General features: G+C 42.7%; 1 protein-coding gene across 1 annotated transcript; it reads right to left on the bottom strand.

The window, feature by feature from the left end:
- On the bottom strand, positions 1-27628 carry LOC134669866 (uncharacterized). Its single transcript, XM_063527484.1, has 25 exons — positions 26922-27628; positions 20832-21664; positions 19389-20252; positions 13878-14108; positions 13208-13348; positions 12125-12226; positions 7855-7941; positions 2538-2717; positions 2390-2491; positions 2242-2343; positions 2094-2195; positions 1946-2047; positions 1798-1899; positions 1650-1751; positions 1502-1603; positions 1354-1455; positions 1206-1307; positions 1058-1159; positions 910-1011; positions 762-863; positions 614-715; positions 466-567; positions 318-419; positions 170-271; positions 1-123 (listed from the first exon to the last, which is right to left on the bottom strand). The coding sequence occupies exons 1-25, from the start codon at positions 27214-27216 to the stop codon at positions 1-3; spliced, it is 4488 nt and encodes a 1495-aa protein (XP_063383554.1). The 5' UTR covers positions 27217-27628.

Genomic DNA, 27628 nt, shown 5'->3' with positions numbered 1-27628 from the left:
TCAGCTAGGGGTGGCACGCACCTGGCAGTCCCGGGAGCAGTACCACTGGTTGGCGCAGCCGGCGCACACGAACTGCGCGGCGCGGCGGCGGCAGCCCTGGCACGGCGGCGCCGCGTCCGCGCCCTCGTCGATCACCAGGCTCGTGTCGTCAGCTAGGGGTGGCACGCACCTGGCAGTCCCGGGAGCAGTACCACTGGTTGGCGCAGCCGGCGCACACGAACTGCGCGGCGCGGCGGCGGCAGCCCTGGCACGGCGGCGCCGCGTCCGCGCCCTCGTCGATCACCAGGCTCGTGTCGTCAGCTAGGGGTGGCACGCACCTGGCAGTCCCGGGAGCAGTACCACTGGTTGGCGCAGCCGGCGCACACGAACTGCGCGGCGCGGCGGCGGCAGCCCTGGCACGGCGGCGCCGCGTCCGCGCCCTCGTCGATCACCAGGCTCGTGTCGTCAGCTAGGGGTGGCACGCACCTGGCAGTCCCGGGAGCAGTACCACTGGTTGGCGCAGCCGGCGCACACGAACTGCGCGGCGCGGCGGCGGCAGCCCTGGCACGGCGGCGCCGCGTCCGCGCCCTCGTCGATCACCAGGCTCGTGTCGTCAGCTAGGGGTGGCACGCACCTGGCAGTCCCGGGAGCAGTACCACTGGTTGGCGCAGCCGGCGCACACGAACTGCGCGGCGCGGCGGCGGCAGCCCTGGCACGGCGGCGCCGCGTCCGCGCCCTCGTCGATCACCAGGCTCGTGTCGTCAGCTAGGGGTGGCACGCACCTGGCAGTCCCGGGAGCAGTACCACTGGTTGGCGCAGCCGGCGCACACGAACTGCGCGGCGCGGCGGCGGCAGCCCTGGCACGGCGGCGCCGCGTCCGCGCCCTCGTCGATCACCAGGCTCGTGTCGTCAGCTAGGGGTGGCACGCACCTGGCAGTCCCGGGAGCAGTACCACTGGTTGGCGCAGCCGGCGCACACGAACTGCGCGGCGCGGCGGCGGCAGCCCTGGCACGGCGGCGCCGCGTCCGCGCCCTCGTCGATCACCAGGCTCGTGTCGTCAGCTAGGGGTGGCACGCACCTGGCAGTCCCGGGAGCAGTACCACTGGTTGGCGCAGCCGGCGCACACGAACTGCGCGGCGCGGCGGCGGCAGCCCTGGCACGGCGGCGCCGCGTCCGCGCCCTCGTCGATCACCAGGCTCGTGTCGTCAGCTAGGGGTGGCACGCACCTGGCAGTCCCGGGAGCAGTACCACTGGTTGGCGCAGCCGGCGCACACGAACTGCGCGGCGCGGCGGCGGCAGCCCTGGCACGGCGGCGCCGCGTCCGCGCCCTCGTCGATCACCAGGCTCGTGTCGTCAGCTAGGGGTGGCACGCACCTGGCAGTCCCGGGAGCAGTACCACTGGTTGGCGCAGCCGGCGCACACGAACTGCGCGGCGCGGCGGCGGCAGCCCTGGCACGGCGGCGCCGCGTCCGCGCCCTCGTCGATCACCAGGCTCGTGTCGTCAGCTAGGGGTGGCACGCACCTGGCAGTCCCGGGAGCAGTACCACTGGTTGGCGCAGCCGGCGCACACGAACTGCGCGGCGCGGCGGCGGCAGCCCTGGCACGGCGGCGCCGCGTCCGCGCCCTCGTCGATCACCAGGCTCGTGTCGTCAGCTAGGGGTGGCACGCACCTGGCAGTCCCGGGAGCAGTACCACTGGTTGGCGCAGCCGGCGCACACGAACTGCGCGGCGCGGCGGCGGCAGCCCTGGCACGGCGGCGCCGCGTCCGCGCCCTCGTCGATCACCAGGCTCGTGTCGTCAGCTAGGGGTGGCACGCACCTGGCAGTCCCGGGAGCAGTACCACTGGTTGGCGCAGCCGGCGCACACGAACTGCGCGGCGCGGCGGCGGCAGCCCTGGCACGGCGGCGCCGCGTCCGCGCCCTCGTCGATCACCAGGCTCGTGTCGTCAGCTAGGGGTGGCACGCACCTGGCAGTCCCGGGAGCAGTACCACTGGTTGGCGCAGCCGGCGCACACGAACTGCGCGGCGCGGCGGCGGCAGCCCTGGCACGGCGGCGCCGCGTCCGCGCCCTCGTCGATCACCAGGCTCGTGTCGTCAGCTAGGGGTGGCACGCACCTGGCAGTCCCGGGAGCAGTACCACTGGTTGGCGCAGCCGGCGCACACGAACTGCGCGGCGCGGCGGCGGCAGCCCTGGCACGGCGGCGCCGCGTCCGCGCCCTCGTCGATCACCAGGCTCGTGTCGTCAGCTAGGGGTGGCACGCACCTGGCAGTCCCGGGAGCAGTACCACTGGTTGGCGCAGCCGGCGCACACGAACTGCGCGGCGCGGCGGCGGCAGCCCTGGCACGGCGGCGCCGCGTCCGCGCCCTCGTCGATCACCAGGCTCGTGTCGTCAGCTAGGGGTGGCACGCACCTGGCAGTCCCGGGAGCAGTACCACTGGTTGGCGCAGCCGGCGCACACGAACTGCGCGGCGCGGCGGCGGCAGCCCTGGCACGGCGGCGCCGCGTCCGCGCCCTCGTCGATCACCAGGCTCGTGTCGTCAGCTAGGGGTGGCACGCACCTGGCAGTCCCGGGAGCAGTACCACTGGTTGGCGCAGCCGGCGCACACGAACTGCGCGGCGCGGCGGCGGCAGCCCTGGCACGGCGGCGCCGCGTCCGCGCCCTCGTCGATCACCAGGCGCCCGCCGTCGGCCGGCGACGCCGCCGCCGACCCTTCCGATGCTGGGGACTCCTCGTCGTCCTGTAACAGGACATCATTATTATTAGACGCTTTTTCGGAACTGCACACTTGCACAGTTGTTCCACACCTATGATATTTTATATGTAGATAAGCCATACACTAACATATCAAGCGAAAAAAATGATGCCAACCAATGCTGCCAACGTCACGGCAGCATTAGTTACAATTTGTTTACAACTTCATACGCAAATGCGTAAAAGAGACGGCACAATTAAAAGAATACCTAAGTAAAAAAGAGACGGCTAGTGTTTGTCACTTGCGCGTGAATTTGGTAAATCAGTGATACCACCATAACACGACGGCAAACAGTGAATATGGCGCGAAGCGTAAAACTTATTAAGAAAAAAAATATATCAAAGACTAAGATGTTTGACAGAAGGTGCAAATCATTTTAATGAAGTTTTATGTAGTAATGTATAGATGGTCAAGCAAATCTTGTCAGTAGAAAAAGGCGCGAAATTCAAATTTTCTATGGAACGATATCCTTTCGCGCCTACATTTTTCAAATTTGCCGCCTTTTTCTACTGACAAGATCTGCTTGACGCAGTATAGTCGCTACCGAAGTAAAAAGTTTTCATATTTAGTTATGTAAATAAAAGATATTATATTATACTCTTTATTCATCATTTTTCTTATACTATAGAAACATTTTGACAAAAAGCAAACTCAATAACAACAAAATCCTTTATTTTACTAACAATTTTGTTATTAATAATTGTTACTGTGTGAGAAAATGAAATGCCTGACAATAAATACTAATTTTGTAGTAATCTTTGTATAAACAGCAATATACCTATTTACTTAATTGACGCGACCCGGACAATAATATGGCCAATAATAATCTTTAATTTGCCAATTGTTGTACTTAAATACAAGAAAAAATGCGTTCAAGTAAAAAACTTCAATATTAAAGTTGAAATTTAAGTATATTTCTTTTATTCGTACGACAAGCACCAAACAATGAATGCAACTTACCATGACGCGTCTGCTATGATAATCTATGTACGCAGTTGGTGCGTCCTTGTCATTCTCGCTGATGAGAACATAAACTTATCTCGTTCTGTCAGCCGGCGAAAATGGCGGCTGGGTTTATTTAATTCAAGATTAAACCGAAGAAAAACGGGTTATTTCAGCTTTTACTTACCAATGATATGTGTCGCCGTCAATTTTTTTGCGCTTCCGCGGATAATTTGAGTATTTCAACATAACGCAGGTCGGCATTTTGTTGCTTAATACACGTTATTTGTGGAAAAGTATTAACCGGTGTACACCTTCGCGCTTGCGTCAGGCAGACTGAGACAAACTCGTACACATGACACGAGGTGAGTGCTTCAATTTTGGAACGTGTATAACACATCTACATATAAAATATCATAGTTCCACACATAATTATGTTTTATGGTGTTGACAAACAATCATAAAATTTGGAAGGGTTAGTCCTAAGGAAATTCCTAAGATCCTAACTCAAACTCGACTCCGTTAACAGTTAAATCTCAGTAAAGTTAACAGAAAATTCTCATGTCCGACCACAAGCATGGCGTCGTTCCACTGTGGATCGGTTACATCAAACCAGGGTTCGAAAACAGTTTTTTAGGGTTCCGTACCTCAAAAGGAAAAAACGGAACCCTTATAGGATCACTCGTGCGTCTGTCTGTCCGTCCGTCTGTCACAGCCAATTTGCTCCGAAACTACTGGACCAATTAGGTTGAAATTTGGTACACATATGTAAGTCTGTGACCCAAAGACGGATATGTAACGTCAACAAATGAATTTTAAACATAAGGGCTACTTTTAGGGGGTTATAGATAAAATTTAAAAACCTAGTTTTGCAAACTATATCGTGTTACATGTCAAACGAAAGAGCTCATTGTGAGAATCTCAGATAGATTTTTTTTATAAATTTATGATAATAAGTTTAGAAGTTATTCAAGAAAATAGACAAAAAATGACCATTCCCCCCCTCTATCTCCGAAACTACATAGTCTAAAATTCGGAAAAAAAATACACAAAATAGTCCTTTACCTAAAGATGACAGGAAAACCTATTAGAAATCTACAGTCAAGCGTGAGTCGGATTTAAGAACAAAAATGCGGTTTAGGTTTTTTAGGGACACAGCCGCAATGGTTTAAGTGAAACGTGATGTAGACAGCTATTGCGAAGGCCCTAGGCCGATATCCGCATAAGGCCGAAAGCCCGAAGCGTCCCGAAGAAGCTTCAAGCGTGAGTCGGAATGTGACGACAAGAAATGCGACTATAGGCTGTATCTGGCACACAGCCGCATTGGTACTTGTAGTACTGATTGATTAGGCTACTATTGTTACGTTTTTTAAAAAAAAGCACTATACAGGGTGGCCAAAAAATTAAATAAGTGTATTCCCGTTGCCAACGTGCAACTCCGAAATAGCGAGGAAAAATTTGGCTGTTTCATACATTTTGGCTGGTCTGTTTTCTATGGGAGGATACACTTTTTTTTTTCGCTATTTCGGGGTTGGTCCCATAGTAAAAGTTGTAAAGCTCAGTATAATCCTAAAACCGCCCCGGCTACGGGAATGTACTTATTTTTTGGCCATCCTGTAGGTATTATCTCTCTTCGACCCGTCGGACGCTCTGAGCTATAGCTCCTAGGCGGAGCTCGGTCTTCAGTCTTCGCATTTGGACACTTGTACTTTGTACTACTGTTCGGCATTTAATCTTCCTGTCTAAGCTACTTTAAATCTTCTCGGGGCAGAGGTGTACGGTTGGAGCCGGTAAAGGTTTATTTGATGTTCATAAGCGCATTGTAATATGCCTACTTGAATAAACTATTTTTTATCTTTTCATCTTTATCTTTTTACTTTACAACAGAAAACTTCATGTTACATCTGGTTTTTGATTGAGCCATTCGGGTTATTCAAGATGTTTCACTCACGTCACGTTTCATATACTTACAAAAAAAAAAAGTTGAAAATTGTGTGATGTACGGAACCCTTGAAACGCGAGTCCGAACTCGCACTTGACCAGTTTTTTTCAAACCGTTTAGGTCATTGGTATTGAACTGGTTGAGATTGGGATCTGGATAATAAGAGTCCCCAGCAAGCTCGCCCGAATTTCACCTTACCCCCATACAAACGGAGTTTTCTCATACAATAACATAAAGTATATTTAGTTCTGTAATTAGTTTAATAGTTTATACAACTCCAGTTTATAAAACAAACGAATTAAAGAAAAAACAAGTTTTGTATGAAAAACTTAAATACGTTGTATTTTTTTAACTATGGTATCTGAAGCTACATAAACTGATTACAAAAGAATACCTTATCCTAAGTACAAAGTTTCAGAGCAATCTAGCTAGTCGTTTTAAAATGAGAGCGTAACTACGTATGTACGGAGAACTGAACTTAATGGGGAGTTGGGGACTCTTAACACTAAGGCCGCTCGCCCACGGCGACTTTTTGTAGCGATGCTGTCGCGCGTTCGCATAGATACAGTCGCGATGCGGTCGCAAGCTTTGTGCCCTCGCCCACATAAGACGATTCAGTCGCGATGCAAACGCGATACCGTCGCGCGTCTGTCTCGATGTTAACGCGATACCGTCGCGCTTCTGTCGCGATGCAAACACGTTTCAGTAATGGCACCATGCTGTAGCGCGTTAGTAGCGTGTTGGCATCGCTTCTGTAAAGGTCTGGGCGTTGCAAATGCAACTAACGCGCGTTAGTAGCGATGCTGTCGTGCGTTTATGAAAAGCATCGCTACAAAAAGTCGCCGTGGGCGAGCGGTTTAAAGTAGACATGTGTAAGTAATGCTCGTAATATCACAAATGAGATATCTCTCGAACACGTAATATGGCATTACGTATCTCTCCGCGAAATCAACCAGTACTTCAAACATCACACATCACGCGAGCCGCACCGAGCGCGCGAGCGCCAACGACCGGCCGAAGCGCGCGAAATGGATTCAATTCCAAATACATTGACTCGCCGATATGAACGGTCAGTTCAAGTCTACACACGGAGTCCGTAATGTGTAATGTCACTTGTGATAGTGTCATGTTTGTTCGCCATGCCATGCCATCATTGCTTCGTTATCTCGCTCGCACTCGCACTCAGTGCTCGCTCGCTCTCGCTCTGCGATGCTTTCGGCTATCTTCGGAACCATTCGGATAGGTCCGCTCGGCCGATCGCCGCGGTTTAAGTTGTCACTCACTAATATTTTTACGAATATGATTTTCTGCAATAGATTTAAAACTCTAATGCGTCCGCGTAGAGCTTAAAATGTTTTCTTATAATACAAGAAGGACGCGGTCAAATGGAGTAATTTATTTGCGATTTTGAATTTGACGAAAAGAAAACCGTTTATTATTATTGTTGTGAAATGTTTGATAGTTTGCTTGACTTTCGCGGTTCGCGGCAAACTAAGTATGAGTTAATACTTGTTTATCCTTTAATTTAATTGTGAATTAGTGCATATCGAGACTGACTGTAGAAATTCGAGTTGTTTATAAAGACTGAGTGAACTAAATTGCAAATATATTTAAATTAAATTGTGAAAGGTGTAAATAATAGTTTCGTTATGGCAATATTCTGATAAGATAATGTATTAGTGCTGGTGAGTAATCGCTTTTTTAGGGACTATTGGTGACTTTAACTTGATTGACCCATAAAAAAAAAATGGCTATAAACGAACCACTTTACGGAGACAGAACCAAAGCGAGCAAAATGTACGCATTGTTATAGAATACTCGCCATATCGGGAAGCTCCATAGGCAATTATCTACCTCCGAAACTTACATACATAGTACATAATTACATTATTTTATAATTTATAAGAACTAACAAAAAATTTTTCACATAAAGGTGACAAAACGCAACGCGTAATAAATAGATCGATCGCCGATACGGATCCGAGATGCCCTAGAATCACTAGAGTGCTGTAGATGCGCTGCGTAATGTAAGAGATAGCTGTAATGTGGCCGTCTCGCGCGCGCCCGAGCGCTGTTTCACGGTCGGGTCATGTTTCGAGTGATGAGTGATGTGATATCTCAGTGTACCATTACGTGTTCGGAAAAGTGATGTGATATAGCATCACTTTTCGAAGCACTGTTTCGCGCATGTCTAGTTTAAAGGAGTAACTAAACGATATGTTTACATTACGAACTCACCAACTGAACGACCTCCTCCTTCTCGCACGGCGCGTCGGCGGGCGGCGGCGTCGGCTGCACCGGCGTTATCGTGATCTCGCCGCAATTCTATAATGCACAAGGCACACTTTAGCTTGACGGTACTGATGAATTCGCCGAGTTACAAGTGTGGACGAAACGAGTGGAAGATTAGAGAGCCCATGTTTTAGAATTCGCATAACCTAAATAGTAAAGTTGAGCAAAATATTGCAGCTGAATTTTTTTTATCAAAAGTCGCTATCAGATATATCGGAACGGCTAAGGTCATTTATATCTGAACACGCACTAGCGCCTTGACAATAGAGGCGTGTTATATATATGCCGCCGCCGATATACAGGATGTCCCAGAATTCGACGTCAAGCCGTAAACGGGTGATAGACCAAGTCATAACAGTTATCATAAAAATACAAAAAAAAAAATCCAACTCATGTTCTTTAAAAATTATGGTAACTTTAAAAATTCACTAAAAAATCCACACCCTGTAATTATTCAAGATTACACAATAATAAAAAAATTAGAATAAATTATGGAATTTGTAGTAACAAGAGTTAAAGAACCATTACATACCATTACATTACATAATCATAAATAAACAAACACACACAGACAGCAATAACAATAATATTCACCTAGTAGCGGTGAAAACACGTTCAAAATGCCGCATTATAGGTGAGTCGTATCGGCCCGCTACAGTGGCCAGATGGGGTTGGAGCTGGCCGCTTTATGACTTGGTCTATCATCCGTTTACGGCTTGACGTCGATTTCTGGGACACCCTGTATGTATCTGTAGGTGACTGTATAGCCTCGTAAATACTTTGTCGAGCGATAGTGTTTGACTACCTAATATACTTACTATACTCTTTGTGTTTGACAACTCAAATAATACCACAAAACGCATAGTGCCGTACAGCGCCATCTAGGTGCCAAATTTGCAGCTACAATATATTGCTCGTTACACAGATTTACAGATGACAACATTTTGACAACAATAAAACACCCACCGCTAAAGGCTTGTCCACACTGGATGCGTTTGCGTAGACCTGCACGTTATAAAATACAGGTCATTATGAGACGGCACACCGCACGTGCAAGTCTACACACACGCATCCGGTATGCACAGGCTTTAATAGCATACTTGAGAACCTAAATAAATAGGCTACATTCACCTCTTCAGGCATTTTATAGTCGTCACTAAACAATATGTGACGTCCCACAGGTAAAGATACCTTATGGCGGTTGGCGCTTACGCTACGCCGCTCCAATACTTTTTTTTTTTCGTATGGCGTTTTTCTGTTACTCTACTTCAGAAATTTACAGTTTTTAAGTACTGTACCGCTTCTGTGGTTATGGTGGTAAAATCCTCCACTTGCCCATGGTATTTGGTTAGAGGACAGTCAAATACCATGTGGTGTATGGTCTGCTCGGCTGCTCCACACCGGCATGCTGGTGATTCGCACCAGTTCAATTTGTGCCACAAATAAGCACAGTTGCCAACTCCCGTCCTTATTCGATTTAGCATGCACCAAGCGCGTCGGGGCTCCTCAAAGCCAGCAGGACGTGTCTTGGTATTAGGCTTGAAGACGTCGCCGGGGAGAAATCTTGATTCCCATTCAGATTCCCAGGAGTCCCGTAGGTTACACATTGGTGCTGGATCATGGAATCTCAGCACTGGAGGATGACGAGACTTAAGTCGTGTCTTTTTAAAATCATGAAGGTCTTCATGGACAGGTAGGTTTGGGGATGCCCGGATCTTTTGTATTTCGAGGCCAAGGCATTTTTCTCTCCGCATATGAGGTGGCAGTATGTGGGATAGGACTGGTAGCCAATAGATCGGTGTGGGCTTGAGGCATCCAATACTAGGCTCCAATACTATTGCGGTGCTATGCGACGTAAGCGCCAGCCGCCATAAGGTACCTTTTCCAATGGAACGTCACATATAATTTGCTTTGCTGCTTGTATGCTCTGTGACGTGTAGTGACACGGAGTGGCATAAATTCGATGAGTATTGCCATTTTAAAACGATGTAGAATCGATCAAATGTTGATTTCAAACAATTGTAAAAAGCTTTTTAAATAGTTGATATGTTGATAAAAAGATAAATTATGTCAAGATGTAATCAGGGCACCCAAACGTGACAATGATACTCTAAGTTGACAGTTGGTTTCAAATCTATTTTCTATCTTATTGAAGCAATAATAAAGTCTATATTGCAAGTATTTCTACTAGTGGCGTGTGTTTGTGTTCAGGTACAAAATCATTAGTGTCATTAGAGGCATTACCTATAAATAACTTAAATAACACTCTTAGCGCTTTTTACGCATATTTATATTTTAGATCTGATCTGATTTATATTTATATTTATTTATTTAATGAAGTGCAAGCTTACAGTACTACACCAATTCACTTACACACTAGAAAGATATATACATGTCAGAAAAATTACAAAAAAAAACATGCAAACAGAGAAAATGTCAAGAGGGATAAAATTTACAAATTCAGTCAATTAATTAGCTACAATACTTTAGATGTCGACAAAGATAAAATTTACAATTCAGTCAATAACTTACAATATTTAGAATTGAGAAAGATTCTAGCCGTATTGCATAGGTATGCTGATCAAATTTTAATATATGTAACACCATACCACTTCAAACAATTTTGAAAGAAACTTTCGAGGGTGGGTCTCATCTCACTCAATGTTTTAACATCAATAAAGCTTGCTTATTTATTGAGAATATTGAGATCTGATCATCTGATGATTACTATTAAATTGAATACCCACAATCCCCACAATCGTTCAATTCATTGAATTTATTGAACTCCCCATCAGCACAAACCTCCTTAAGGTTTTGCCCACGATGGGTCTTCTAATAATAATAACTACTGTAACTTGCTTATTATTCAATAAAAAAAACAACGGGTTGCACTCCGGGAGTGCCGACAGAAGTGAAAACTCAAAGACTAGTCCAAAATGTCTGCAGCACTATGTATAATTTTATTGACGTATCCTCCTTTCTATTGAAAAACATTAGTTCCGAAATTGCTGGCCAGTGAGCTTAAATTTGTAGCGTTAATTGTTTAAAATTCGAATAGAAATTGTAAAGTTACCTTGTAGACCTCTTGTAGGCATCTAAATATATTTGATCATGATATTTTGAGTTTTATTCACCAGTACTAGAGTTCACTTTTATTAGCGATTTCATCAGTATGTAGCTTTATTGAATTATATTGGAGTGATATAAAGTTATCCTCGTAATTCAGCCCATACAAGATTAGAACATTGAGCTTATTGCTTAAAATAAAAGTCCAGTTTTAAATAATTGACCTGATTATGATACGTTATGACTAAAGTTGTTTGGTGAATAACATTGTCCGTCACCCATGACGTCAGCGCGTTACGCGTTACGCTGTCTCGAGTTTATCATTTTTTCCCCACCTCAAAAAGTGCTCAGCGCCGCTAAAGAAGTTTTCACTTCAAAAATACTTAGATACTTTCTGCCACGATTGACTGACTCAACTATCTTGACATAATTCCATTGAGTATAAAGGCTCATTTAGACGGCACTCGAACTCGCATGCAAGTTTAGTTGCATTGCTATAAAGTAAGAACGGTAAGCACGTAGAATTTCGTACATTGACCGGCCATTTCCTATTTCTTTTGAACGCGCGTAATTTATATTGCTGTCCCGCCCATGATGCCGGCGGTCAATGCCACTGTGCGAGCGGGGATAGCAATATAATTATGTGCGTGCGATAGAGATAGAAAATGGCGGGTCAATGTACAAAATTCTTCGTGATTAGCGTCCTTACTTTATTAGAACAATAGAAGTCAGCAATGTAACTAAACTCTAAAGTTCTGGTTTCCTAGGAAGGCGGTGCCGTCATATAGCGGCGGTTACTTTCCTCTTCTGATGATAGTTCATCCTCCAAGTAAATTAATAAAGCTAAATCAAGGTCGTCCATTTTCTCTCCTGGATAAGTTTCGTGGCGTGACCTTGGTGGCTGACGGTGTGTTATGCCGTCGTGTAACTTTCCGCATGTCGTCACCGTAAAGACGGCCTTTTTGCGTCCGCTATATGACGGCACCGCTTTCCTAGGAATCCAAAGCTTAATGCGAGTTCTCGCATCGTCTACAGAGCGAACATGTTGTTGTCAACTTCCAATCAACTAAATAACCAGCATCTTAATCTAAATTTAGAATTTGGAATGATCAAGGCCAATTGTAACACCGATCGTGTACTATGTGGGTACCTTGGCCTGACCGAACGCCGGCAGATTGGGCGCTTGCTTGCGTTCCGGTGACGTCAGCAGTTTAGCCAGAGTGGGCGAGTAACTCTGTGCAGGGGTCGCCTGCTGGAACGTTGGCAACACCCATTCAAGCGAGGTCAATGAATGCTTTATTATAATACTGGGGATGGTCGCGCCTTTTATCGCCTGTCGCGCTTATATACTTGTTGGAATGTGACAACGATGGTGATAGACGATAAAGGGGCGGCCATCTTAGCCCCTCAGCCGGCCTAGCCAAGGCTACAATCGCTATCGCTTCGACAACGAAACGCTTTGTCTCTCTATCACTCTTCCATATTTGTGCGACAGTGACAGTTGCGTTTCGATCGCTACGGAGCGTAAGCGATTGGCATTTTGGCTACGCGGCCAGGTGTGGGATTGAGATTCTGTGGCGCGCTTAGAGTGGAGAGTAAATTCAGTTTCATAGCTCCAATCAATAGGGTAGTGTACCTTGGCGACCAGTCAAATCAGCTACTCTTTATGTTTATTTTTTGTTTATTTTTCATGAAAATTTCTGTTTATTTTTCATGAAAATTTCTTGTTGTTCGAAAGAACGACTGAAAATGGCTGTTATGAAACAATTTAATTTGGCTCTAAGCAACCATATTTTTTGTGTAAAACCAGTGGTTTCTTGGTAAAAAATATTTAGACCTAGCTATTTTGAACTTTATTGGAATGAATGTAGCATCAATTTAAGTTGTAACCGTGTTGGCGATTCCCGGGTTTAAGCGGTTGAACCGTTAACCCAGTGTGAAATTGTATTGGTAACCATGGAATTGTACATGTGACTTGTGATGTATGAAGTCAATTTTTTTGTAGATAGTTGCTTTTACAAAGCTAACTTAAGTAACGATTTTTCTGTGCCAGATTATTTTTTCAAACATCGGTATTTCGAACACATACAGAAAGACATTAAGCATTTAAATCATTAAAGCGCCCGTGTTACCTCCAAGCGTGTAACAGAATCGCAATCAACATGAAATCTATATGGCATCTCAGCTGAAAGTGCTATGAATTGTAACATTGTTGGATCATCTGTCGTCGTACCTTAGTGAGTATGCCGTGTAGCAGCGAGTTCTGTGTGGTGGGTGTGTCCTGGCTGGTGGTGACGGGCAGCAGGGAGATCTCGGGGTAGGGCGGCGGCGGCGGCAGGCGCGGGCTCGGCGAGGCCATGCGCTCTGCTTGCTTCTGAAATTTAAGAGGAAATTATGTAACTAAGTATGGTTATAACCAGGTCATGGACCAATTAACAAACCTCTATATAACTTTAACAGTCAGTCCCCTATGCTGAGGGTGCATAGAGACAGCCTATCAAGTGGTGCTGGAATGCAGCAGAGTGGCTCCACACGGGGCAAAACATTTCGGATCTCCGAGAATCTCCCCAACGTCCTCAACATCAGAGGTTTGATAGGATTCCTTGACAAGTTGGACTGGACTCGTACGGTTTAATGTCATTGGGTTAAAGTTGAACCAAAAACCAGTTGAAAAAGTTGAAAAAAAAAAACAGAACCTAGATTATTGTAGGTTTTTGTCCAAGTGACAATAGTGGTACTGATTGTCAGAAGAAGTGTTGTATCACGTTTAATTTTTTTCGCGATTTTGAGGTTGGCTCCAGAGAAAAGTTGTTCAGTATGACCTACACATTTAGGTACTCCTCTAAGGTCAGACATAACAAAATCCCTTGTATAAAGACAGAGAGAGAAGTTATATAACTTACATTCTGTATAGTTTCCTCGTGCCTCTCCCGGGGAGTCTGCTGTCTCCTCTCGGGGCGAGTGGGGACATGTTCAGGCCTGGTTGTGACGGTCTCCGGAGGCCTGGGCATCCCGGGCATGCCGGGGCTCTGCTGCATGTTCGCGAACTGCACGAGCACGTCCTTGAAGGACACGCCGTTGGGCAGCGCTCCGGCTTGGATTTGCTGGAGGCGCTCTAGCATGGCTTTTTGGTTCTGGAAAAAAGGGTTTAAGATTTAGATACAAGAAATAAGATATTAAATTTAGAAGAGGTGTAACTTCTAAGAAAAAATCGTGCCTGCGAGATTGAGTCAACTTCTATTTTTCAGAAACAAGTTCAGTTGGCACGGACATTTCTTAGAAAACACCTCTTCTATTAGGTATATTCACTCTTCAAATAAAAGTTACATTTTCCATTGAATTCCATTGGCCAAATATATGTATGTAGTTGTAGAGTAAAACCTATTATAGCCTTTCTTTTAGACAAATTTATTTATATACGATACAACAGATTGTTATAATATAATTTATTTTTATTTTATTTTTATTTTTTTTATTTGGAGAACCAACAGCTATGACAATACCATAGAAATTATAATGGATACAGAAAGCCAATTAAAGGAACTCACAGGTAGTAACATAATACTAAACTAACAGGTACTACTTATACTAAGGTTACGCACTATCGCAAGCACATATGTGAACAAAGCCAACACAAATCATATCTAATAAAGATAAATTGAAATAATGCGGATTACAATCTATTTAAAGATTTCTTGATTATAACAATAGTAATTTGTTATCATCTTTCTTTTCATTAATTTAATTTAGATTTTTTGGGTCTATTATGATCAAAATATTCTAAGACAATTTTCTAAAATGGAGTCCGCGAGCAAAGCAACTGTTTCGCAAATCAATTGAATGCATGAAAGGTCGCGCGGGTCGCGGTTTTTATTCCGGCAAGGTCGGAGCGTTCGAGAAACAATCACACGGGGCAATGTCACACGCAGCTAGGGTTGCCATATGAAAGAATTAAATGTCCTAATAAAAATCCGGATATCATCCTAAAAATCCGGACATTTCTTGTAGCAGAGATTTGGCGTAGCTTGATCGATGCTCCGGCGGCGACTGCTCTCTGCGGTGTACTGTATCGTGGATCTATACGTAGGCTGTTCCATAAGTCTTGCAATGGAAGGAATCTAACAAGCTTTGACATGTATGACTGAGCGTATGGTTATCTGCCACTAATTACAAGTTCTTACATGATGTGTTTGTACTTTGTTGAGCCTGCCAGCAGTGATATTCGGTAAATAGATCGAAACAATTGTGAAAAGGGTAACCGCGAGTACAGAGTGATTTTCTATTATAATTTCAAACGTGGATTATCTTACTAAGATTGCCACGAGGAAATGTTCGGTGCCTTTGGTAAAGAGTACCCTTCCCTTTCTACCGTATTCAGGTGGTATAAGGAATTTCAAAGAGGCAACTATAATTTAGACGACGGGGAAGGACCGGGCCGACCCATTACAAGCAGGACCCAAGAAAACATAGACGCTGTTAGAAAACTGATAACTATTGATAGGCAAATTACGTGCAGACAGATTGAGGAGATTCTCCACATTAGTGCATCAACACTTAATTCAAATTTACACCAAGGCCTAAAAGTTAAAAAGTTATGTTCTCTCTGGGTCCCTCATCTGGGCAGTTGGCACTTCAGCCATGATAACGCTCTTGCTCATCGAGCGATCAGAACTCAGAAGTTTTTGGGACAATCGGGGCTTACTGTGCTGGACCACCCGTCTTATAGCCCCGACCTTGCACCGTGCGATGTTGGTCTCTTCCCGCTGATCAAGAGTCAGTTAAATGGACGACGGTCTGCGACTGATGACGAGCTATTGAGTGCATGGGATGAAGCCTGCGCCAGTGTCACAAAGGAGCGGTGGAAGATCATGTGTGATACATGGTTTGAACACATGCATAAGTGTATTAACAGTGATGGTTTTTATTTTGAAAAAGCTTAGTAAGAAGTTACACTTTTGCAAGACTTATGGAACAAACTACGTACTTTTTCGTTTCCCTTCGCCCGATTCCGTAGCCCCCTCCCCGGGCGCGCATTTTATTTTTATAAGGTCATTCCTCAAAATCCGGACACATACCAAGTCCGGCCGCAATCCGGACAAAGGGTCAAAAATCCGGACATGTCCGGACAAATCCGGACGTATGGCAACCCTACACGCAGCGTAATACTGTCGGACCGAAAATCGGGATCTTGGTGATTTTATAATCAATTTCTGCGAGATTCAGATATAAGAACTAGCTAGATCGATTTATCGCCCCCGAAAACCCCCATCGAAAAATCCCCTACCATCTACCCTCTCGTAGGGTAATATTAAATAACGGCTCGATTCTGAAAATGTATTAGATCTCTACTAGACCTCAACAAGTTACGATATGGATAATTTAAAGATATTTGTAAGATAGATATGTCAAATTTGACGTTTCCGCGATTCTGGAGGCCCTCTTGAACGATTTCGACAAGTTATGACTTAGATATCCAAGTCGGGTCTCTATTGTTTCCCAAATAGTTTTAAGTCATAATGTATTGTTTGTCCGAATTTTCGTTAGTCATAATTGGTTTTTCTCAGAAACGCGTAACTTTTCAGGATTGCCATAAAACAAACCTAACCTAACCCAACCTATCTACAGCATAAAGTTACGAAAATCCTGAAAAGTTAACGGTTTCAGTTTTATGACTAACGATAATATGACAAACAATACATTATGACTTAAAACTTTATGGGAAACAAAGGGACCCCTATCCAAGTCACATCTAGTCGATGTCGATATCTAATGTAAATCTAGTTGATCTCTATATCGTTTCTAGATCTTGTGATTATCTCGTTTCCCGAATACGCGTGTATATCAGAGACTCTTGAAATTTTAGACGTAATGTGTAGGTATACGGTACAAATATGAAATAGAGTCAGACCAAGAAAAGATTGCAGCGGATTTGAGCCCACGCAGTGCAAGTATTATTTTAAACGTCAAACTTCTATGAAATTATGACGTATAAATAACATTAGCACTGCGAGGGCTATCAAAATCGCTGCAGACTTTTCGTGGCTTAACCCTATCGTCAAAACATAACTCTACACTGTCAACTGACCTATATTAAACCTAAACGAATTAAGGGCCACCTACAGTCAGTTAAGTATGTTGCTGTTAGCATAGCGTTTCCCATTGCTACGTACCCCTTACATTAACTAATTTGCAATAAAAAAAGCCATAAAATATCCAATTGAGAGTGCTACTTTTAATTGTGAATTGTAATTACGGACTTTCATACCATTCGTAATGAATGGACTAATCATTGGGCTCGATTTGACCTCTGTGACCTTTTATCTATTCTGTACGAGTATGTAAAAAAGTTACGCGTGTAATGTAACATTGAGGGCGTAAATGACTTGGTATAGTTTAAGATCTATTTTTAATACATTTAAGAGCAATGAAAATAGGTCGCTAGGTATAGACATTTCTTAAACCGGAGTTCGAACTCGCAACCCTAGGTTTATATCTTTATTTTTAGGGTTCCGTACCCAAAGGATAAAAACGAGATCCTATTACTATGACTCCGCTGTCCGTCCGTCTGTTTGTCTGTCTGTAACCAGGCTGTATCTCATGAACCGTGATAGCTAGTAGCCTGATAGCTGATAGACAGTTGAAATTTTCACAGATGATGTATTTCTGTTGCCGCTATAACAACAAATACTAAAAACAATAAAATTAATATTTGAACTCCCATAGAATAAACGTGATTTTGCCGTTTTTTGCGTAATGGTACGGAACCCTTCGTGCGCGAGGCAGACTCGCCGGTTTTTTATTTTAATATTTAATTCAGGAAAAAAGCCTATATATATTATACCATTTGCCTTTAAAAGTCGCACGCCTTACTGGTACGCCAACAGCGCTCCAAGCGCGCACTAAGGTCATAAAGGACATTGACCTTACGATGGAGGCGTTTCATTGAACATACATCCTTCAAACATGTGTTTTTATTTAACATTCACTCCACTTTAAAATGACGGGACTGAAATACTGGGTCTGATAATAGTCGAAAAGGCGCCACTGCCATAAATATTAAATTAAAAATCGAACTTATTGACAACAATGTGGTACCTTTTGCCCGAAAACGTCTATATTTAACCCATTGACGTATTATATCTAAGGACTTGCCTTACGGGCACTAAAAATGGTACAAGCTGGTACTAGTTCAGCGGTGTCACTCACGAATTCGAGCCAATCGTGCAGTCTACCGCAACTAGTTGCGACCAATCGCGTGCGTGATGTGAGCTCATCAACAAATCGTTTTGTAGCGATGTCACACCGCTGTACAGTCACCTGCAATAATATGTCACTCCTCGAAAGCCGCAAAAATATCTAACAGGATCTTATTTGTAGAGCAATAAGGGGTCATCCATTAATTACATCACACGTTTAGGGGGAGGGAGGGGGTCAAGAAAATGTGACATATTGTGTCATGGGGGAGGGGGGAGACACAAACTTTGTGACGTCACTTTAACTTCATCAGTAACCGAAAATTTATTTAAATTATTTTATTCGCTGTACATTTAAATAACATGTTTTTAAAACGATAATCGTTTTTATTCGTTTAATTTTCTTTCCTAAGCAGTTTTTGGTTATAAAATTACTAATATTTATATCGTCATAAATATTTTGATAAAATATTAATAATACTTAGGAACTTATTTAATTCGATTTGGCGATTTCGTAGAAAAAATGTGACGTCACACTAGGGGGGAGGGGTTTGCCAAATGTGACCAAGTGTGACAAGAAGGGGGGAGGGGTAAAAAACCCTAGAAATTCGTGTGACGTAATTAATGGATGACCCCTAAGAGCGTGTCACATATTTTTGCGGCATTCGAAGAGTAACATATTATTGCAGGTGACTGTACTGGCCCCATTCTTATTGCCCATAAGGCCAGTCCTGAGATATATTATACATCAATGATTTAACCGAGTGAGCGTATAATGTCTCCGTTTCAGCGTGGGCAAACATTTTCGTATGTACGTCTGTTCTCCCCACAGGCCGCATTACTCAACCGATTTTCGTGAAGTTTTGGGAGCAGTTTCAATAATTATATGGATGTCTACTTGTTGATTCAGATTTTGGACATTTATAAAATTGGCGGAACCATGGGTGAGGATGATAAAGAGGAGGTCACGGGGAAGGTTCGGTCGCAGAGCCACTAGAATAATAGATGAACGTTTGTACATTGCTGAATGACATTTGACCTTGAGTTTGTATGCAATTGCATCAGCCGCTAAGTGCTAAAACCTAATTGTAAACATATTAATTGACCTCTATTAGTTAGTATGTACATTGTGTAGCAGTATGATTAGTTTCAGTACTTTTAGAATACAGAAGACAGCTTAAGAGCTAGTGTATTAGAAAAAACATAAAAAATGTGACTTACCATGTCCAAATTATTAAAAAGCATATTCAAATTGTTGAGATTATTATAATTATTCATGTTCTCCATCATCTTCGGTGCTATAGCCCTAGGGTTGTTCATCATATTCGGATTCAGAATGGATTTCATCCTCCTCCCCCTTCTAGGCGTTATGTCTGGGTTCCTCTGTCTATAGTCCGCTATAATAGACTTGACATCCTTAGTAGGCCCTTGGCGGCCCATCGGCATACCAAAACCTGTAGGGAGCTGCCCGTTCATGTCTCTAGGGAAACCCGGCATGGTCGGACCAGGTAGTAGAAGCGGTTGAGGGAATACTGGCTTAGGCATGTTCTGCATGTGAGCTGCTTTGTCATAAGGCGGTGGCAACCCTACCATAGGGTTGAAATGCGTCGTCACCGGCATAACCGGCGGTTGTATTATAGGATTCATAGTAGAGCAAGGCGGTTTAAGCGACAACCCTGATATCTCATCGCTTTTATCTATAGCTAAGTTCTTAGCTTGGTTTAGGTAGTCGAAAGGATCAGTGCGGTCTGATCCGTTGACATCGGCTGCCTTTTCAAACGATAGCACTTGTTTTCTACGCAGTAACCTCAGTAGTATCTCCTCTTTGACTTTCTTTAAGTGTAGTATGTTGTTCCATTCGTGTTCTTTTTTCTGCGCTAGTTCCCTTAGTGTCTGGATCTCTGAGAGTAATTGCTCAGTGTGCCTTTGTATTTCGTCGATGTTGTTCTTGGTGGCGGTCTGTATGTAGTCATTGATCATAGTGTCGTGCTGAGGGAATGTCTTTTCTACTTCCTGGCAGAGTTTCTTGAGTGGAGATTCAGTTTCGGCTTCTTCGCTCGATCGTCGTTTTGTTGCTTGCTCCTCCTAAAACAATATAACTTTGTAACAATCTAGTAAATCTAGTTCAGAATGAGATAAGGACATTAATCTAAAAAAACTTCCATTGCAAGCATCTTCGTGGCAGGGACAATGGAAAATTAACTATCAACACAACCAAAACACCTTTCACTTTTTGACTAGTTTTGGCATTACTTAGATATAACTCGGCAGAATATTACCACATAAAGTGCCTAATTTAGAAACTCAGGCTTACTTGCCTTTCCTCTGAGCTTGTCAAAAATGTGCTATTTAAATAGTTTTTTATTATTTATTTTTAACATCTCTTATCAACCTACCTTAGCAACATCCCCATTAATCTAAAAAAACTTCCATTGCAAGCATCTTGGTGGCAGGGACAATGGAAAATTAACTATCAACACAACCAAAACACCTTTCACTTTTTGACTAGTTTTGGCATTACTTAGATATAACTCGGCAGAATATTACCACATAAATTGCCTAATTTAGAAACTCAGTCTTACTTGCCTTTCCTCTGAGCTTGTCAAAAATGTGCTATTTAAATAGTTTTTTATTATTTATTTTTAACATCTCTTATCAACCTACCTTAGCAACATCCCCATTAACAGTCTGTTTGGCAGTGTTCTCCTCAGTTTTCACTTTGATCGGAGCCTCAATCATCTCCACATCGGCCTCCACCACCTTCTCAACTATTCTCTCCAGCAATTTCACCTCTTCCTCCTTTACCGTCACAGGCACTTCTTTAGGCGGACTTGGCTCTTTCACTTGTGTCTCTGGGATAGAAAGGATAACAGGGGAAGGGAGGACTGGTGAAGCAGTGGGCGCTGGAAGAGCTGTAGATACTGGAAAAAGTTTTGATACAGCTGGTGTGACTGAAGCAGAGACTGGAGATATTGAAACAGCCGAGGTTAAAGGAATAGCAGGGATTGCTGATAGAGTTGGTGTTATAGGAACTGTTGGTACAGTGATAGTTGGTGGTGTAGGTACAATTGGTGCTGCTGGGATAATTGGTGCCACTGCCACAGCCTGTGTTGGGTAAGATGGAGCTACAGAGACTGATGGCACCACTGAGATAGCAGGTTCTACTGGTGCAGCTACAGTTGGTGTTAATGACACAGCAGGAGCGAAGGGGACTGTCAGAACAATAGGTGTTACCACAGTTGGGTCTGTATTGCCTTCTGATACAACTGAGTCTGATACTGTTGGGGTTTCAGGAATTGGGGCAGGAGCCTCAGTGACTTCCGGAACCTCTATTGCCTCTTCAGGGATGGGTTCTACATCTTCGGTGGGTGCTGCTATTGGTTCTGATTCTGGTTGCGTGGCCTCAAAGTCAGCACCATTTTGAAGGGTTTCCGGTTCTTCTGTAGGATCCTCTGTGGTACTTGCTAATGATATAGTATCTTCTTTCAGTAGATCTTCTGTAATTAAAAGGAAAATTTAATATTTCATTTTAAAAATGTGCACATCACATCATCTACCTTGCCTAAAATATAATCTAAAACCTATAATCTTACTATGACACGACGTTGCAACGTGTAATTGTGTTTTAGCCCCTACTAATGAGAGCAAAACTGACTTTATATAAATAAATACATATATCAGATTAGTTTATATTACATTAGAGTGGATTTCGGATATAACAACGATGACGGGACCAACACTATAATTCGAAATACGCAAAGGTAAAGAGATAAAGACACGTAAGTATGTATAGTTTATATTAATTTATTATAAAATACTTGCAAACATAATTAATTTACTGCTAGTTTCAAAAATTGTGTAATTTTACTTTCCTTCAATTTATTTTGTGCTAGTGTAGGTTTTTATGCCTTGCCTATGACCAAAAATATCTAAAAATATTTTTTTCCTTGCCTTACTTGATGCAACAAACATGTTGATTTTGTCTTTTAGTAATTTTCCACTGACAGACTTTAAATTTCAAGGTTTTTTAGGAGTTAACTTAAAAAACCGGGCAAGTGCGAGTCGGACTCGCGCACGAAGGGTTCCGTACCGTAATGCAAAAAAAAACAAAAAAAAGCAAAAAAAAAACGGTCACCCATCCAAGTACTGACCACTCCCGACGTTGCTTAACTTTGGTCAAAGATCACGTTTGTTGTATGGGAGCCCCATTTAAATCTTTATTTTATTCTGTTTTTAGTATTTGTTGTTATAGCGGCAACAGAAATACATCTGTGAAAATTTCAACTGTCTAGCTATCACGGTTCGTGAGATACAGCCTGGTGACAGACGGACGGACGGACGGACAGCGAAGTCTTAGTAATAGGGTCCCGTTTTACCCTTTGGGTACGGAACCCTAAAAACAAACCTTTCTCATCTGCATTACATATTTGGCTTTCACTCAATTTTGGGAAAACTGTTTTCAGCCAGTTATCACAGTCACTTCGTGATACACTATCTGCTTCTTTACAAACTTTGCCTACTACAATATCGTGGCGTTGACGGAATCGGTATATCCAGCTTTCCGAAAATTCATAATCTATTTTCCCAAACAGTCTGGCAAAATGGTTAGCTTTTTCTTGTAGCAGACGACCATTCAATGGTACCTTTTTGTTTTTTTGAGCTTTGAACCACACTAGAAGGGCATTTTCTACATCTTGGTGCGTTGGTTTGCGGTTTTTTTTAATTTTTAAAGATTTGGATTCAAAGCATTCTAATATTTTATCCCGGTTTTTCCACATCGTAGAAATTGTTGAATGGGAAACTTTGTACTCCTTGCACAAATCAGCATTGTTCGCACCATTTTTCATTTTTGAAATAATTTCCGCTTTTTCTTTGATAGTAAATGCGCGTCGCGTCATACTTATTCAAAAGTTTAACACACAGTTGCCACTAAGAATATCACTTTGTAACTAAACCATAAAAAGTATGAAACTTTTCGACCAAGTGTTCAGTCTATATCCCTACCTACCTATACATATAAACAAAAGGAAAAGGTCACCACAATTGCTGACCATCTGTGGGTGCAAACAAAAGATCGAAAAAGCTCTTTGTCCTTTTACAACACTGGGTCCCAATATCTGCATGGTATTTCTAGGAATTTGTTACAAATGGTTCATTAAAAACCGTCGCTACTTCCGAAGTCGCTATATCCACATGAACCTTGTACTTACAGTATGCTTTAAAATCTTTAAATTCATGGGATTTGAATTTAACGTAGCTGTAGCCATATGGTCTATAAATGGAATCCACTGTATGTATATTTGTGTAACTAACTCAGCGGTCGGCAACCTTTTGGCAGCCAAGGGCCACATAGCAGTTAACGAAGTGGACGCGGGCCGCACTTTGTTAGTATTTATGCCTTTATCAGACATTGTTGTTTTTCAATATTACATACAATATAGCCAGGGAAGCTCGCGGGCCACGAGTGAGAGGTTGCCGCGGGCCGCTGGTTGCCGACCGCTGAACTAACTGAATGAAACAATAAAGTATAAAAAAAATACAAACACATGAAGTACCTACAAACAAGAGTGCAACCGATTTTTAAATTTTAATAGGTATGTTTACAGCATTTTGGGGTTGAAAGACCACATGCAAAGTATGCTTTAATTACAACAGGTTACAATAATTGCCACAGCAAAGGTGTTCAAAATCATGTGTAAAAACCGGGCAAGTGCGATTCGGACTCGCGCACGAAGGGTTCCGTACCATAATGCAAAAAAAAAAGCAAAAAAAAAACGGTCACCCACCCAAGTACTGACCCCTCCCGACGTTGCTTAACTTTGGTCAAAAATCACGTTTGTTGTATGGGAACCCCATTGAAATCTTTATTTTATTCTGTTTTTAGTATTTGTTGTTATAGCGGCAACAGAAATACATCATCTGTGAAAATTCCAACTGTCTAGCTATCACGGTTCGTGAGATACAGCCTGGTGACAGACGGACGGACGGACGGACGGACAGCGAAGTCTTAGTAATAGGGTCCCGTTTTACCCTTTGAGTACGGAACCCTAAAAAGGTTTAATGTTAATCACAGACCTCAACCGCTAGACGGAGCACATAAGCCAATGGAAGTAACCACACAGATGTGCTTCAGTACAAGTTAGTGTGGGAGCATGACTGCTTATTTTAGTTGCCCCCATAAATTACAAACAGTACTTGTGTTAATTAAAAATATTAACAAAAATTCAGCTTTGGGGATGTAACTGGCTTATTATAGTATAAAAACCGGGCAAGTGCGAGTCGGACTCGCGCACGAAGGGTTCCGTACCACAATGCAAAAAAAAAAAACAAAAAAGCAAAAAAAAAACGGTCACCCATCCAAGTACTGACCCCTCCCGACGTTGCTTAACTTTGGTCAAAAATCACGTTTGTTGTATGGGAGCCCCATTTAAATCTTTATTTTATTCTGTTTTTAGTATTTGTTGTTATAGCGGCAACAGAAATACATCATCTGTGAAAATTTCAACTGTCTAGCTATCACGGTTCGTGAGATACAGCCTGGTGACAGACGGACGGACGGACGGACAGCGAAGTCTTAGTAATAGGGTCCCGTTTTACCCTTTGGATACGGAACCCTAATAATGGTGTGAAATATAACTGTTGTGGTGCTCAAAATGTAGCATTTTACAAAATAAATAAATTTGCACCTGTCTGTAAAATAAATTCAAATCTATATAAAAGAAATCATGCAAAAATATGTGTAATTTTATTGAATAAACATAAGTGACAGTGAAAAATTATGACAAGTAAAATAGTAAAAGTATATAAATAGGTATCCAAAAGAGGCCGTCATCTACAATACCCGTAGAGTTAAGCCACAAAAAGTCTGCATCAATTTTGATAGCCCTCACAGTGCCGGTGTTATTTATACGTCATGTCATAATTTCATAGAAGTTTGATGTTTAAAATAATACTTGCACTGCGTGGGCTATCAAATCCGCTGCAGACTTTTCTTGGTCTGACTCTAGTCAAATTTATTTAGAACTAGTAACCCGCCCTGACTTTGCACGAGTTGACAAAGTATACACAAACCTTCCTCAAGAATGACTCTATTGATAGGTGAAAACCGCATGAAAATGTTCTATAGTTTTTGAGTTTATAGCGAACAAACATACAAACGGACGGGGGACTTTGTTTTATAAGGTGTAGTGATAATTCTATCAAGCCTGTTTTATGTTAAATATTCAACTAGAGCCTGCCGGCCTAGCCAAGGTCACAATCGCTATCGCTTCGACAACGAAAAGCAATATGTCTCTCTATCACTCTTCCATATTAGTGCGACAGTGACAGTTGCGTTTCGATCGCTACGGAGCGTAAGCGATCGGCATCTTGGCTACGCGGCCAGTGCGGAAAGAGAAGAGTCATGAAATGTATGGCATTCTACGACTCTTCTCTTTCCGCACAGTCTAAGTATATTGGGTTATAGTGGAGTGTGCTCAAGCCATAAAAAGGTCAAATACGGCGTTCACTGAATAAGAGATTTCCTTTGGTACAATCAATCTTTGTGTTCCTAAAATGTATTTAAGAAGTGGAGTCACCCAGATTTTTGATACAGGTGGGGTGTGGGGGGGTTTTAAGGGTAGGTGACGTCTGAGGTTAATATTTTTTTAAGTATAGGTTCCATGTCAAGTTTAGTATCATTTCCAACTAAATCAAAGATGTAGACATAGATTTCATCTAAATCGGTTCAGGCGTTATTGATTTCCCATACAATCTTACACCTTTTTTTTTTTAATAAAAATTTATTTAGACATTTTTTTTTAATAAAAAGTATCCTATGTTCTTCCCCGGGACTCAAAATATCTCTATACCAAATTCAGCGGTTATTGGATCCCCATACAAATTTCCACCTCCCTTTTCACACCCTTAAGGGATGATTTTTGAGATTAAAAGTATGAAATACGAAATGTTATTCCCTGGGACTGAAACTATCTCTGTACCAAATTTTAACTAAATTGGTTTAGCGGTTTAGGCGTAAAGAGGAATTACAAAAAAAGTATGTTTTGCATATTTTATGTGCTTTTACTTCAGAATGGTGTCATTATGATAATCATAAATGAATTCGGCATCCCCGATTTATACGAAAACGATACCAAACTTAGTCTAGTAGCTTAAATGACATGGATATCAAGATCAAGCTGAGTGCCCCCTCCCCTAAAAATTTACATCAAAAATCTTGGTGGCTCCACTTCTTAAATCCATCCTTGGGTCCTAAGGGCCAATCCTGCCAAAGGAAATCTCTTGTTGCACCTTCTGCTATTAGCACTGATTGACTAGCACATTATTTTGCAGATTAGCAAACTAATATTTTTGTTTTAACTTGCAAATATATATGTCATATTCTGGTTTCATTTGTTTATATTTTTGACATAGGTATCTAAAAGGTAACATAGGTAAAATAGAATAATTTGTGTGGGATAAATTAACGGTAAACTTGTGATGTTCTCAGAAGACATGTTTTATACTGCATAAATATTTTTCTTTTAATATTGAATATGACTACTGTTCGGTAAAAAAAATATTGCACCAAGTGCCTGATTAAAAAAATTTAAACTGTAATTTGATTTTATAATATTACAGCAAATGGTGCAATGCAACTGTTTCTGGCATGAGCAAATAAGCATTGGAGTAAAATAAAAAGTAACAATAGTGTTAATGTTTATTAAAATAATGTCTGAATATAAGATAAGATCCTGTATGAATCTTTAAGTGTACCTTTAATCTGTTGTGTCTGCAATTTCAACTCCTCACTTTCCAAATCCTGTTTCACACTTAAATTCTCATCTTTGGCATTCTGATCACAGCTTTCCACCGTTTTCTCAACTTCCGGCTTATCCGGCACTTCCAGTACCTCGACCGTCTCGACCACTTCCGCTTCTTCTTTGACCTTTGAGTCGTCTATCGCTAGAGGATCCACTTCATTTTCAGGCACTGTATCCACTGGAGCCACAATATCGACTCCCGTCTGTTCCTTACCAAAATCCACTATTTTCACGCTTATATCGTTCATGTTTATTTACATATTTCCAAATCGCAATGTCACAGTAACACCATGCCGCCTGGACGTTCAACTACGGAGTTAACCATTTATTGATCATAACATCGAAAACTCAGTGTCCTGAGAGATTACACTTTTTACGATCGTTAATACCGTCAAATTACGAGTAATGTAACATCAAAATTGTTAGTAATATTTTTATCATGATGGTTGGTATATCACGATACGCTAGCAAGTGTAGCCGTGAACTCAGGGGTCATTGTAACGATTTCAATAAATATACGAGCACTTGGTTAACGCCTTATAAAACTACACGTTTGTAATCATTCAACTGCACAGTACTGTTTTATTTCTCCAGTGCATTAACTAATTAATTCTTATTTAGAAAAATGCCACAGTGCTATGGACGCAAATCAAATCGCAT

This window comes from Cydia fagiglandana, chromosome 13, assembly GCF_963556715.1.
Source record: "Cydia fagiglandana chromosome 13, ilCydFagi1.1, whole genome shotgun sequence".
Lineage (NCBI taxonomy): Eukaryota > Metazoa > Arthropoda > Insecta > Lepidoptera > Tortricidae > Cydia > Cydia fagiglandana.
Note: the sequence above shows the minus strand (reverse complement) of the source record. Positions and strands in the feature narration are given on the sequence as shown.

Coding starts and splice junctions, on each gene's coding strand:
- LOC134669866 (XM_063527484.1), bottom strand. CDS start 27,216: ATGAACGATATAAGCGTGAAAATAGTGGATTTTGGTAAGGAACAGACG. Junction 20,253..20,831: donor TTAATGGGGATGTTGCTAAG/GTAGGTTGATAA, acceptor ATATTGTTTTAG/GAGGAGCAAGCAACAAAACG. Junction 14,109..19,388: donor TTTTTAATAATTTGGACATG/GTAAGTCACATT, acceptor CCTTTTTTCCAG/AACCAAAAAGCCATGCTAGA.